The following is a 15,120-nucleotide window of genomic DNA, read 5'->3' as shown; positions in this document are numbered from 1 at the left end:
AATTAATGAATCATTAATGAAAGTGACCTAGTTAAACTTTCTTTCTATGTCAACGTTCAGCCAAAGAATCTAAAATGTTATGGCACCACAAGACAAGAGAAAACCTTACACAGTGGTTTCAAAGGTTTCAGAGAATGATACAGTAAAAGGCAGAAATACAAACAAGCAGGTTCTTTATTAGTAAAGTAACAAACCAGCAGGTTGTATGGGGTAAGAAGAGGCAGCCTATACACAAGTGTGCTGCTTCACACAGCGACATGAAGCCATCAGCATAACGTTTCTCTATGGACAAAGCTCAGCATGGACACGATCAGGAAACAGCGCGGACTAGCATTCAACAGGGTGGAGCCACCACGGTGCTACGCGGCTCACCAAGCCATGACAGATGCATTGTGGGACTGGGACTGAATCGACGCTGGGACAGTCGCCGCCTGAAGTTGAACTCTTTGGAGAAGAAGAACCGGAGGACTGTCTGCAGCGGGAGACGTCTGTTAGAAGGTTTAATAAAGCGGCGACCTCTGGTTGCAGCTGCCCAGACATGCAGGTTCATAACTCTTGTCCTTGTTAAATGTTCTCTGGTTTCTGGATGATTCTGACAAACAAACCTCCTCTCAGTGCACAGTGTCCTGGGGGGAGGTTTGGTTGTCACTGTAATGGGTCTTGGGTGCATTCACATCTACATTTTTACATTAATATCTACAATATTTTTGGATATGATCCACATATTCAAACAGATAAAGACAGATGTTGATGGCTCATCCTGAGATGATGATGTTTTGACTTCTGAGTATCTCTTTAGCCCTGGTGTTGTACTGATTCACTTCCAACAAAGTAGTCATGGCTAGTTGTCCCAGTCCAGTCAAACCCCACAAAACATGCAAATGTTGAGTAAAAGAGCTTCCTGTTTTACTGAACCTGGTTAAAGTTGACTGTAGAGCCTTCAACTCAGAAGAAATGATTGAATTTCTGCCTAACTTTCCCACGGTCAAGAGCCAAGCTCAAAGGTAAGTGTAGGTTGCAGTTGTACACCTGGATAAGAGGCGTGTTAGCCGACTCAACTGTAACACAAACACAGAGCACACGTGAATACCAGAGGGCCTCCAGAGGACGGGACAGTGACAATATCATTTGAGACATGTTTTTGACTCACTTACTGGTGTTTTGTTTCAGTCCCCGACTGACTAGAACATCCTTTCTTATGTGGTTTAGACAAACAACAGGTGAGTGCCGTTCTTCAGAGAGTGAAAACTCAGCCTCAGACCCGGGTTATAAGAACTGAGAGAAACCAAAACGCTAAGACAAAGCTAGTAATTTACATTCTGTACACTGCTACTGCATTATCAAACTTTAATTTGTCCATTCTCCATTTACAAGCTGTCAACTGGGCACCGGCTTAAATCCAGAGGGGCAGACTGGAAAACAATTGGAGAGTCAAAGATTTGGATCATAAAATAACTCCAGAGGTTGCACACAGAGACAGAAGTACAGAGCTCAGGAGAGCTTAAATATTCCGGTGAATAGTTGAATATGTGAAGTATTTTAAGGCGGGGTTAAACCTTAGACCTCATAAAGACCCTGAGTGCTTCGCTGAAATACCATAACACATAGCACAGGTTTAACTCCTTCGGTTTAAATGTAAACAAAGAGAAAATGAAGGTTTCAGGCTCTTTGAAAGATAATGTGGGACCAATGAAGTGAAGTCTGAGTACGTGATTCATTGGTTTTTGAAGGATAGGCTCAGTTGTGGGTCTCACAGTCTGGTCTTCATCCTCAGTGTATATACTTTTGTGTTGATGAGGATTGTAAAGATGTATCGTCATGGTGAAAACTGTTTTTCTAGCATAAACTGAAGGCAGTAAGAGTTTAGTGGTAGAAGGTTTTCTGTGGCAGCCATGTTGGCGCCACACTTCTGCACCAAGTAAAGTATGGAAACCCAAAGTGATAAATATTAAATAAAGGAATGTCACATTATCATATAAATTAGTACAGACAAAATGTAATATAACCATGAAATTATGCAATAATTCAATAAATAATAGCAATACTATGCTGCTATTTCTGCTGCCATTTTTGTCTTCTATTTTTATTATAACAGGTATTATTATTTCTATTTGTTTAATGTACATTTTTTACATGTTACAACTATTTTTTTTTAACTGAAACAAGGCAGATCTTTACATGTGACAGCACTGTTCATTCATTGCGCTTTACTTAACTACATACTACTTTTGCGTACTACTGCAACTTTGTTTTTTACATGAAAATTGTTGTTACCTTGTAAAGTTTTAAAGCTTTTCAACCAGTTTTTATCACACATTATTTCTATTTAACACCAACAGTTTTTAATCTTTTTTTTATCATTGCCATTTTCCCCAATGATAACAATCATTTCACAAATTCATCATTAAATTACATCATTTGTCTTTATTTATCTATTTGAATATTTGTTTAATTTATTGATTGACTTCATTTTAATTTAATTCAATTAACTTTCATTTATAATATTGAGCACTTTGGGTCTCCATACAAAAGACCAGGTTGAAAGCTGTTAACTTTAAGTACTTTTCATATTTATACTTTGTTGTAACCATTTAACAGCGAGCTGTTGTGTGACTTGTGAGGATTAAAAACATGTGAGGTGTAACGCTGTGTATGTTCAGGGGATGTGGAGCACAGCGTTGGTTCAGCGTTCAGGTCACACTTGACTGGAATCAGCTGCTTCATTCATGCTTCACAATCGGCGGCTCGGCTTCTCAGCTGACAGGTAACAGCCAATCACATTCATACTACACACAGTCTGACACTTTTCACTGTTTCTCTGCTGAAGTGCCAACACCAACGTCATGTCCTGCGGCGGCTCCTTTCACCAGCCCTGCCTCCTCCTTGTAGCTTGTTGATTTCGTTCAGATTTAATGTTTATGTGTGTGTGTTAAGGAGGAATTCATTCTTCCTGCAAATCTTTTTTGATTTTTAAGAAGTCCCTCAAAGAGCAGACCTTTACCCACACCTTGATATATTGATCAGATAACTGTATCTCAGAAATGTCTGGGTAGAGAAATCTTGTCTTTCTTACCTAAAACCTCATTTAGAAGGATTGCTCCGTTTGGTCTTTGCCTTTAGGACGCTTCTTAGTTCAAAAGATGAAGCAGAAACAACATGTCCCATATTTCTTAGTACTGATCCAAAGTCCCTGCTGAGAAGATGAACAGCACCCGGTGGTACCTGAATAGTTCTCATTACAGCTGCACAGATAAACACAGGCTTACATCACATTACTTGCAGATTTGTATGGATGTTGTTGTACTACACATCAAAGGTGATAGTTGCTTCTACCGAACAGTGGGTTGCTTACATTTGCACCATTCTGCATCCCCACTTGCATGAAAATAAATGCTTACTATTGTAGTACACTAAATGCTTATTGGGGGAATTGGGAGGGAAGCAAAATAGCTGGGGGGGGGGCTTTGAAAGCATTTGGTGAAAGCAGAGGACAGCACTTGTAATGGCAGAACACATTCTACAAGAAATTACATTCATCAATAGAAACAGGACAGTAAACAGACTCTTCTGTCTGCCAGCCACAGCAGCCGCTAAATCCAAGACCAGTTCGTCCGCCACTCGAGCTAATTTACAAGCCAAACGAATGAGACCCAAACACCACAGGTGGTGATTTGCCACAGCGGCTGGTAGACGAATGTACAAACAAAGAAGTCTCAGGGTGGAGTTCATCTCCCACCTTCACACCAAATGTCACAGGTTTTTGTTTCTAGAAACAGATTTCTAACCTGGTTTCTAAACCATCCCTGGTGATTTTTACATGCAGGTTTTCCCTGATTATTCTACTGTTTTGTAAACTACCTAAGCAAGTTTTTGTAAACAGTGATACGAACAAATAGTGTGTCCTTTAGAACAGATGTCATTCTCCACGGTGCCTTTTCTGTGCTCGGGAATCCTGCGTCAAGTCCAGTAGTCCTCAGTTTTTTCTGATGTGATGCTTCTGGCCCATTCAAGCCAGGTGATTGTATTTCATGATGGTTCAGTCCAGTTCGGTTCAGTACAGCTCAGTCAGTGATTTGATGTAAACTCCAGCAGTTCACCACAACAATATCCAGAAAGCAAACTCTGCTGCTGCACAGTTCTGCAGCTGCTCAGTGACTTCAGTTCAGCTCAGTGTATTTGGGTTTGATTCAGTCAATACATCAGCTGCACTCAGCACAGACCAGACTGGTCCAGGTCACCATTGCAAATATGATGTCAACCGCCGTCCTGAAATAAATTAACATTCAATAATTTAAAGGTATCACAGCAACGCTCAATCCTGTTGCATCCAGTCCAAAAAAAACTTGATGTTGTTGGGTTAGATCGCACCTACAGGTGACAGTCGGACCTGTTACCTGGAATCATCCAGGAAACTTAAAGATCCACAAGTCCAGGTTTCTTGCTTGATGCAGTTTAGGAGAAACTTCAGCATCTAACTTTTCAGTTTTGCTTGATTTTTCACTGTGAAGAAAATTCCCACAACTGACCAAACGGACACATGCTCAACAATCACCACAATTAGCTAAACATTCTTGCTAATGGAGAAAACGTCTACTTCTGACGGCAACTCTGTACTGACCATCTCTCATCACATCAGACATCCTGAATGAAACATTCTTGAGGACGTTTTCTACGACATTCTTGATGGTGTTGTTTAAATTAAACATCGCACTGTTCCTCAAACTCACTATCCCTAATTAACTTTTTGTCACTGAAGCTACAGTCTACCGACAGTCCAAGGTTCAGTCCGCAAAGACTGAAAAGCCTGTCAGTGCTGCTGAACCCTGACCTCAACTCACTAAGTACCAACATTAACCGAAGTTTTTCTAACTACTCTAAAACATCTTCATGGTGATCAATCTGATTAAATTGATCAGACTTTTTCTTTCTTTCTTCCAGAGTTTCTCATGATCTTAATTTAGCTCAAATTAAATGACAACAAACACATTACTAGCACATTTGTCACAGTGTATAACAGTTATTATCAGGGTTTGATTCTGGTTTTGGATGGCGTAGTGCCCTCTAGTGGTCAAAAACCTTTCATAACTCTTTCATATGTTCACTTATATTAGCCTAATTCACTGAGCATGGCTGGTAATATGCTCCACATTGGCGCAGACTCTGTCGTCCAGTTGGCTAGTGAGGCCACCAACAGGCCAGTCCTGGTACTGCCCAAGTGTCCCTGAGCGAGAGCATTGTGACTCAGGTGAAGATGAAACAACCTTCTGCAGATCCAAGTTAAGGACAAAGACTAAGATTAGCTCCACGCTGGGATTAACAAATCAGTTGCCTTTGATAAATATATTTTTCCCTGTAAAAATAAACATTTTAATGTAAAGAGAACCGAACATGTTGCCATCGTGCTTGCTCACAGTGGTCAGTTGAGCGGGTTCTTTGGGTTCTTATGGGGCATCTAGGCAGTAGGTATTGTTTGATAGTAGGTGAACAAAGACCAGATGAAATGTTGGTCAACACTTAAATATTTTACAGCCATGAATTTCAATGATTTCTTTTTGTTTCTAAGGTTTGGTCTAGAGGCGACAGAGTGACCTAGTGGTTCTAACAAGAAGATCCTTATCCGTTTCCTTTTCCCACTCTCACATTAATAAATACTAAAGATAATTAAATGCTTAAAATGTATTGTACTGTTATTATTGGTATCCTCACAGGTGGATTGTTACTGAGTGTTCGGACACTCAGATCTTCTCTCCGTCACAGTGTGTTTCCCATGCTGCTGCTCACCAGCCCTTTGATATTGGTGATGGGCCTGACGTCGTGCAGCTGTCTTCTTCGGTCAATGAACGTGGCCAAACGCGTCGTGTCCAGAGGCTTCTTGGAGTACTCCCCGCCATGTGGACCCCCACGACCTACCCACGGGTGCTGCAGACAGGAAGTGGCACTTGGCCTCTTCCTCTGATCCTGCTGCAGCGCCGAAGACACAAAATCCCTCGCCGCCTGGCTCACGTCGCGGAAATATTCGTCCGGGAAGCAGAAGTCCAGGCGGCAGATGTTGACACAAGTTTCCTCCGGGGATTCGTCCAAAAATGGGGAAACGCCGCTGAGCATCACGTAGGCCATCACGCCAAGGCTCCACACGTCCGTTGCAACGGAGACCGGCGTCCCACGGATGAGCTCAGGTGCAGCAAACTCTGGGTTTCCAAGAAGGAGGTGAACGTAACGACGGTGGGCGGACAGCTGGACTGCATCGCCAAGGTCAATGAGCTTAATGCACGGGGTGGGAGAGTGGAGGTCGACCATGATGTTCTCAGGCTGGAGGAGAGAGAAACAGGATTCAGAAACAGATGGAAGATAATCATTTTCATAAAGCATTTCTGTAGATACGTAAATAAATCTCAAAGATTGAAGGCGCAAGGAACCTTCAGATCCAGGTGTGCTACTCTGCAGGTATGAAGGTGCTGCAGGGCCTCGAGAGTTTCTCTGATGAAGAACGCCACCTTCTCCTCCATCAGCTCATCGTGGGCGACGAGGTAGTCGAGTAGACGACCATCCTCCAGCCTGATGAAGTCACGTTTAGACAAAGTTGAGTTAATGTTAGCTTCGTAGCTAGGTATCATGCTAGCTAATATAACTGATAGCATTATGTAGCCAGCTAGCTAGTTTGCTAACAGTTAAGTTACAGAAAAGTAAAAACAGAAACTTTGTGAATGATTTAAAAACTCAATAGCTGCTTTGTAATGAACCTTAAAAGACGTAAAACAATTTAGGGACATAAACTTTGCTTCAAATTTCTGCAACTTTTTTTAAGCTAGCTAGCTAGTTGCTGATATATAATATTTAAACTTCATCACATGTAAAGTTTTAAGAGACTATGGGTTAAAGACAAAACCGTTAACTGTGTTACAGTAACTTAATTCAAGTTTAAAGGTGGGTGTTTCTTGAATTAGGTCAGACTTACAGCTCCAGGATCAGCATCAGAGAGGTGGGAGACTCGTATGTGTCCAACAGCGCCACCAGCTGGTGATTCTGCACATGTCGGAGGATGTCCGCCTCGTGAGCCACCTGCTCCTTCTTCTGCATCTTCTTACTCACAAACTTCACTGCAACCTTGAAAGAAAAGTGAAACACACTTCAGCACACTGACACAGAAGATAAAAGGTCAATAAAAATATGTAAAGGAAATAAACTCTTGACTTGAAAATGCAGATTATACTGCAATATACTACATTAAGAAGATAAAAACCTGTCATCAACAAAACTTCTCTGAAACCTTAATTCAATAAATATAAATGTGGCTGCAAAAGAAAACACCCAAAATAACAAAGTTAAACCTGTTAAATTTAAAACTTAACTCAAGTTAAAATAACTATTAGTCTAAATACATTCAGTACAAATATAAAAATAATCTTATTTAGTGAATGAGAACTTTGCTAAAAAGATTAAATAAATTAAATTAAATTAAATAAAAAGATTAATGCAAAGAAAAAAAAACAACCTAACCTTAAAACACACTTGCAACACATTACACACAGTCTTAGTCTGCAGGCTCCTACCTCTTTCTTTGTTGTCTTGTTGAGACACTTCCTCACCACTGAAAATCGTCCCCTGGTAAAAAAGAAGAAGCGACAAAACTTGAGAGATATTGAATTAAAAAAAAAAAAACAGAGGCTGCATAATCAAGTTTGGGTTGTGAAAAGCAGCATCAGTTTGAAAAGTCGCTGTTTTGCCAGGCGACACTTTACCTCCCAATCTCACAGATCTCAGAGAAGGTGGAGTCAAAGTTTTCTTTCCACTGGATTCCTGTTCCGTCATAGCCAGAGTCTGGACAGAGAAACAGCAGAGGATGGAAGGATTATTAACTCCGTTTCATGTTCAACCTTCCATGTGATTATTATCTGCATCATCTATCAAATATCTGTATCTCAGTCTTGGAAAGAAAGCGAAAGGTGCAGATGTTTTCTGTGGTAAAAGAGGTTTTTGTTCCCTCATTATGAAACTGCGTGTGCAGACTTACTGCTGCTGGGCAGTGTGACCATATTGGAGGGCTCTGATGGCGGGCCGACCCCCCAGCGGTTGGAGGCTCGCACTCTGAACTGATAGTGACCACCGGGGATCAGAGTGTCGATCTGAACACACTCCTCCCTGCTGCTGGCCACCTGTTGCCATAGCAACGAGTCTGTAGATGAGACATGGAGGGAGATGGAGAAGTGAAGATGCTTAGTCTGGTTGTCTCTTCTGGTTCCATTACCAATTTTCAGACACTTACCTTCCTGTCTGTACTCCACAGTGTAGCTGCTGACGGCGCTGTGAGCGGATGAAGCCGGAGGCGGCCAGTGGACCATCACCGCCGTGCTGCTGGCCTCCTGAGCCACTGGCCGCCCTGGGGCTGCTGGGATACCTGCAAGAGGGCACAAAATCAACAGTCTAGAAAACATGGAGGCTAATTTAAAACTAAAATCTCACAGTACCATCACAGCTGATTAACTGCCTGGTGCCGACCAGGGTTACTGCGTTACCTTGCACTTTAATGGAGGCGGAGGAGGAGGCAGAGCCGTGGTCGTTAACGGCAACACAGGTGTAGATCCCCGTATCCTGAGGCATCAGATTGCAGATCTTCAACAAGATGTCACCTGTATCCCTGGTGAGGAGGAGGAGGATGAGGAAGGGAGAGAAGAGATGAAGAAGAAGAGGAGGGAGAGTAGGAACAGGATGATGAAGAGGAAGGAAATATAAACATTTAACTACAGCGAGCACAGTTTGTATAAAACCAAGACGACTTAAAACGTATTCAGTTGGCGTTACCTGATGTCGATGGTGAAGCGGCTGTTGCTGGTCACTGGGTTCTGGTCGGGGCCCTTCAGGGTGACGGAGGGTTTGGGGCGTCCACAGACTTTACAGCAGAGGACGACAGTCTCTCCGAACGCACACGCCACGTCTGACAGAGGGACGAGGAACTCTGGAGCCACTGCACACAAACACACAAGCTACTGTCCACTCAGCTCTTACTCCAATTTCTAGTAACTTTATTATTATTTATGCACTTTAATATATTGATCAATACAGCACCGTTCAGACAGTTTTTGGTCTTCAGGCTCTGACGAGTCTCAGCTTTAAGCAGGTTTACATCAATATTCAATCATATTTGAGGGGTTCAAAAGTAATTGAACAGATAAACATGAAATCATCATATTTAATATTTGGTGGAAAATCATTTGCAGTCAATGACGCCTGAAAAGACAGATTGTGTCTCCCCCCGGTGACGCTCTCAGGCCTTGTAGAGGAGTCTCTGTGTCTTTAGTCTGCGCTACAGCTGCAGGAAAGAAGCTCGTCCTGAAAACCCCTTCGGTTGTTCTGGCTCTGTCTTTAGGATCACAGTCCGCCTGAATGAACAGAACCAGCACTGTGTCTGACAGATGAGGTGTCGGCTTGTGCTTTGGTCACGGTGTATTTAAAGGGTTTCTTTCAATATTGACATAAACCTGCTCAAATTAAAGCTGACATTTGGCACTTAAATGTCGTATCTATTATTTTGTTTCAAATTGAATGTGGTGCAGCTCAGAGCCTGAAGAACAAATGTGTAACTGTCCAAACACTCCAACGGACTGGACCGCACATTGTGCAGCTTGAGAACATGATTTCAGTCCCTTCGTCCTTATAAACACAGGTTTTCTCTAACCTTTACTTTGTAGTGGTATTTAAGCCGGACAGATAATCAGCCAAGTGATGATTAAATGTTAGTCTGGTTTATGTGGCTGCCAGATTTCACTAGTCATTGGAGATGTGGACTTTGGCCCAGTGAGCAGCCCTCCAGTGGGAACAGGCTGATTCTGGTGTTATTCATCATTATATAAATATAGTAGATAAAAACATTTGGGTCATCAGAACCATCTGCAGGTTGTAATCTTTGTGAACTTTACATTTAGCTTCATCCATTATGACTCTAACACCTCTTCATCATGTGTCACAGATTTTAGAAAACAAAGTGCAACGGCTGAAGCTAATGCTGATGAGTACGTCGCTACGCTGGTTTTTCTCATTTCTTACCTTCCTGGATGAAGTTTGGGTTGAGAAGCTGGAAAACAGATGAAGTCAAAGTTAAAGTTGAGGTGAGGTTTAGTTTTCTACACGATACAAATAAAAACAGCAACTGCAGAACAATTTTCCATCTGCACCAAGTTTTTGTTTTATTCTGTGCCATTTCTCATCTTTTTGAAGACAAACACATGAACTCCATGGAACATGTTTCCACATTGTGGTCCTCAAGTATAACGTGTGCATCAGTACCTCCATGCCTGTCTTTGGGTCGAGGTCATCATCGCAGTCTGACTCATCTGAAGTGTGAACGTCCTGGTGGAGAACGAGGGAGGAAGACAAGAAAGAAGAAAAAGAAGAAAAAAAAAGATAGGGAAGTGTAGGATGCGATGAGGTGGAGGCAGTAGAGAAAAGATATGAGGAGGAGAACGAGGAAAGAAAGGAGGAAGGAAAGGATGGAAGGGAAAAGGAAGCAGATAAAAGAAATACAGAAATGATTGAAGAGAGAGAGAGGGAGAGAGGGAGGGAGGGAGGGAGTAAAATGAGGAGGATTGAGAGAATATTAAGAATGTGAACGTTATTGACAAATGGCTTCAGGAGGGTTCTGCTGAGGAACATCTCTGACGTTCTCCGTCCTTCACAGAACCCTGATACTCACCTGAGAGCTGCCGCGGTTTTCGGTCTTTTCATGAGATTAAATATAAAATAACAGCAGCCTCATGCTGTGACTCTCAGGTCAGCTCCTCCCACAGTCCATGAAGCAGCAACCAACCACAGCTGAGTGTCGAATCATTACAATATCAGCATCAGTGCCTCTTTAGCATTAGTGGAGTTTCTCCAATAACTCATCTCCTTTGTGAATACGAGTGATGCTGCAGAACGTAGGATCCCCTCCACCTCCTCTCCTATTGCTCTGGACAGCAGGCACAATCCATGTTCTCGCTTTATTAAAAGATAACAGACTCTGTATCGAAGGTGAATGACAAACCTGCTGCTGCTTCACACTGATTTCAACGGAAATAATTATTCCAACTTTATTCTGTTGCTGAATGACCGAGTTCAAATACTTTTGATTTTAAAAATCCACATAAAAAAAAAGATCCTCAGGTGCTTCAAAGTACAGAACTATGGTGAGCAACAGTTTGACTTTTCATCAGTATGTTTTCAACAGTCACAGTAAATGCCGACATCTGTCAGTCATGTAGAAACGGTGTCTACACTCCCTTTGAGACCGGACAGTTGCTGGGCAGAGGGATTTCATGCTCATTAAACATGATGCAAACAGAAAGTAGTTACGATATAAAGAGGCAGGAAGAGATAAAACAAACAGACGCTTTGTTTGTTTCACATGATGAGCTTAAGAATGAAACTCCGTATATCACCCACATCTGTAGCTGCAGAAGAAGAATCTTGTTTCATGTTTCTTTTCTCATGCGGGACTTTTACTTTGAAATATCTGTCGTATCATGTTGGTACCATTATGACTGATGATTATTTCCATTTCCCATCTCTCTACTCACTCACGGGATGATGTTATATATAAACAAATGTTTTACATGTTAGTGCACCACAGAAAACACTAGTTAACAGAGACTCAGCAACGGAAACTTGGATCAGTCAAACAATAAATCACTGGAGTCTACTTCTACCCATGCACAGGGAGGGGAAATCAATCAAACAACACAAAAAGAAATCTGAGTTTATTCTTCAACCAGTGCAGTCGAGGTTTTGGGGTAAAAACATAAAAAGAAAAAGAAAAATGAAAAAACACGCAGTATTCTCAACCATTTAATATTTACATGTGTTGAAGTGTCATTTACGCTTCTATTACCTTAATCACCACCTAACCTGCACCTCGTCAGGTCGCACCAGCATTTTAACACTTTCATGGATGGAAATTGATGCAACTGGTGGCGTCACCACAGAAGGTAAGTTAAACTTTGATGTCATTGAGTTTTGCACGGGCAGGTTGTCACCAGGCTTCCAGCTGATTCTGTTCTGTGAGAATGTGCGAATGGATTTCGTTGTTCCACTTCCTGACTAAATCTTTGGTTCTGGTTCAGCTGCTTTGTGCTTTTGGCTTTTGCTCATGACTCGCAGGGATCCATAAACGCATGAGGTACCAAACCAAGCAGGGTCACAGACTCCGGCAGCCATGTTGGGACAAATACATAAGATAAAAATATTGATTGGAAATAAGTGAATGTACGTGTGAAGTCATGCAGGTTGAGAATCACTGCTGGAGTCAAACTGAGACACAAAAACTACTGTGTGTGTTTGTAGGTTTGAACAAACACATGCGCGCACACACACGGGTTAAGAAGAAAAAATAAAAACCAAGTGGGGCAGGGGCAGGTGAGGGGGTTTTGGCACACAAATATGACATCACCAGCGTGCGCCGTCGGCCTGCTTTACTCACTTTGCCCTTTGCCCTGGGGGCGGGGGAGGTGAGCGGGGGAGGGGGTGTGGTTTCTTTGGGCTTACGGAGGAGGCCGTTCTCGTGACCTCTGACCCCCACCAAGGTGACGTCCTTGGCTTCAGCGCGCTTCCTGGCACGCAGCGTGTTCCACGACAGAGACTTCCTGTACGGTACAGGAACGAGAAACATCAACCAGCCAATCAGAGAGAAGCTCAGCGGCGTCCAGCTTAGTCTGGCTGCAGAGGCAACATGGCCGACAGACCATAACTTTCTCAGGAGCCTCTGTTAGCTTACTATCGCCATCTAGTGACTGGGAAGTTTGTGAGTGATTTAGTGTGATGTTTCTGTAGCTATGGATACAAGGCTTAACTGTCTAATGCACAAGGAAAGCTGATGACACGTTACTGTAAGTCCCCACTATTTAGCATTGATAAGCTGTATTTACATACATACTTATTATAGCAATAATCTGCGTCACCCTGCATGTGTGTCTGTCTAAATGTTTGTGTGTTGTGTTATGGCTGAGGGTCCGGGGTCGTTGTTGCCTGAAGCTGCAGCCAGACTCTTCTGGTCCATTAGGTTTATATAGGAGAGGAAGGACAGAGTGACAGAACGACACTGGTCTGACTTTATTGAGAGAGAGAGAGAGAGAGAGAGAGAGAGAGAGAGAGAGAGAGAGAGAGAGAGAGAGAGAGAGAGAAATAAAGTGTCACAACTTCTTCCAACACAACACTGTTAACATTTTCATCACTGTTACGCTTGTGTCTCCAGTGCAAATAAATCAAATTTTACATATATATATATTTGTTCTACCAATAATTTGATGCAGATGCAAATTAAACATCTGCCTTTATTAAACTAAATCTTTTAGTTATGGTCTGAACACATTTATAACTGAGTGTTGCGACTTTTTAAGTGTCAAGTGATGAATTTCAGGTATTTCAAATACTAATGAAAGTCAACGAGTAGAAGGACTCGTCTGGTCAGTAGCAATAATCAGACTGTAATCAACACTTATTAACGACTACCTCGTTGTTATCACTCACACTTTCACAAAACAGTTTGTTAAAGGAAAGTCATTTAAATACTAAATCAAAAAGCAAAACCAGCAGTTTCTATTTTTTCCCATTCTAATTAAATTAAATTTTAATTTTTGTACGTTCTGTGGAGTGTCAAACCGTGGAGGTTAGTAAAAACTCAAACAAAAATATCAAAATAAATGTCATTACAGTAAGAACAAATATAAAAAGCTGAAATCAACCATACAGGGAAAAGGTGCAGACAATGTCGGTATAAAACCTGTTGCTCTAGTGTTTTGGTGTTTGAAACTTTCTACACTGAACTGAACTGTCTTCATCTCCTGAAGAGGCTCATCTGTAAGTTTAGAAATAAAACCTTACTCAGTTTATGTCACGTCGGTCTCTTTGATCTACGTCTCGTCTAGTGTTACAGTGCACACAGAAGTAGGCAGAACGCTCAGTTTCACGTTTGCTGTTGTAGTTTATTTACAAATATTAAAAACTACAAACTGTCAACCATCTCCAGCCTAACGCAGAACAAAACAACTTCACCTTCACGTCGCTTTTCTAACTCATGCTCAAGTCCAAAAGGTTTATTTTACATATTTAAAATACATTTAAAATCATTATCATTAGACTACCAACAGTACAATGCTGACCGTTGCCATTAAATGAAACATATTGCACAGCCTGACTTCATTCATATTTTTTCTCATCTTTAAATAGTGCAAAAGGGATTTTTTTAACAGGAATGTTCGAGAGCCTCAGTCGAAAAAACCAAAAAATTAACTTTGTACAGTGAACTGCCGACACAATAAACAAAATCAACATGAAGGAGGAAATAAATCCAACTTTGTCCGTAAAATAAAATAATAATTACAAGGCAGAAAAATAACAACAACAACAACAACAAGAGGAATAAACACAAATTTCTGTATAGATTGCCACAGACAACAAAATAAATCTTCTCCATGCGGAGAACGGGGCTGAGTCCACCTGAATGCCCCAGGTGAGATTTTTTTTTTCCAAAAACAGTAAAAAGAAAAAGGAAATTACAAAACAAGAAAAAAAAAAAAAAAAAGCAGGGTGTTAGGAACTGAAATAATAAAGTCCGGTTTTAGCTCCACACGAGCGTCAACGGTTTTCTCCCTCTGGTTTCCAGAGTCAGCTACAAGTTACAAGATTTTCTATCCAGTCTATTTCTGCAGGATAACTCCTCAGTACTCTTTTTACATGGGAATTTATCAGTGTGTGAGTGTGTTTTAGTTCATCTGCAAGCCTGAAATCCATTTTCATGTAGTTGCCACAGAGCCGTCAAGTGACAATGGCTCAGAAATAAAACTGTCACTGCAGCAGCTTGACGGACAGTAAGAGACCAGTTCTGTACCTTTTACCTCCGAGGAGCAACAAATACCCCAGAAAAGTCTCCTGTGAGGTCCAAGAGTTTGTTTACAAGGGAGGAGGAGGGAAAGGATATGAGGGAACAAGGAGTTAGGAGGCGAAGGAAGGAGGCACTGAACAGTTAGTAACTGGGGATGGGTGTCGATTCAAAAAACAAAAAACAAACAAAAACGGGTAGACAGAGGTTTGTCACCTCAGTTCTCTTCGAGTCCAGCCAGAAGTGCGTCTGTCTGCGGGGAAAGAAGTGCTGGG

General features: G+C 41.7%; 1 protein-coding gene across 1 annotated transcript in view; it reads right to left on the bottom strand.

Annotated features, from left to right (window-relative positions):
- Positions 1-3,152: 3,152 nt before the first annotated feature.
- Positions 3,153-15,120, bottom strand: part of kalrna (kalirin RhoGEF kinase a) — a 140,273-nt gene continuing 128,305 nt past the window's right edge. Inside the window, exons 57-68 of the mRNA XM_023430817.2 lie at positions 12,449-12,611; positions 10,282-10,344; positions 10,042-10,069; positions 8,800-8,962; positions 8,514-8,635; positions 8,264-8,395; positions 8,012-8,173; positions 7,740-7,818; positions 7,551-7,602; positions 6,956-7,104; positions 6,417-6,555; positions 3,153-6,309 (exon numbers count right to left, since the gene is read on the bottom strand). Coding sequence (XP_023286585.1) covers positions 5,752-6,309; positions 6,417-6,555; positions 6,956-7,104; positions 7,551-7,602; positions 7,740-7,818; positions 8,012-8,173; positions 8,264-8,395; positions 8,514-8,635; positions 8,800-8,962; positions 10,042-10,069; positions 10,282-10,344; positions 12,449-12,611 — 1,810 coding nt within the window. The 3' untranslated portion in view covers positions 3,153-5,751. The remainder of the gene's footprint in view (positions 6,310-6,416; positions 6,556-6,955; positions 7,105-7,550; positions 7,603-7,739; positions 7,819-8,011; positions 8,174-8,263; positions 8,396-8,513; positions 8,636-8,799; positions 8,963-10,041; positions 10,070-10,281; positions 10,345-12,448; positions 12,612-15,120) is intronic.

This window comes from Seriola lalandi, unplaced genomic scaffold (assembly GCF_002814215.2).
Source record: "Seriola lalandi dorsalis isolate HSWRI2012SDOR001 ecotype SW California unplaced genomic scaffold, Sedor1 jcf7180002054912, whole genome shotgun sequence".
Lineage (NCBI taxonomy): Eukaryota > Metazoa > Chordata > Actinopteri > Carangiformes > Carangidae > Seriola > Seriola lalandi.
The sequence above is the reverse complement of the archived record's forward strand: the minus strand, read 5'-3'. Positions and strand labels throughout refer to the sequence as shown.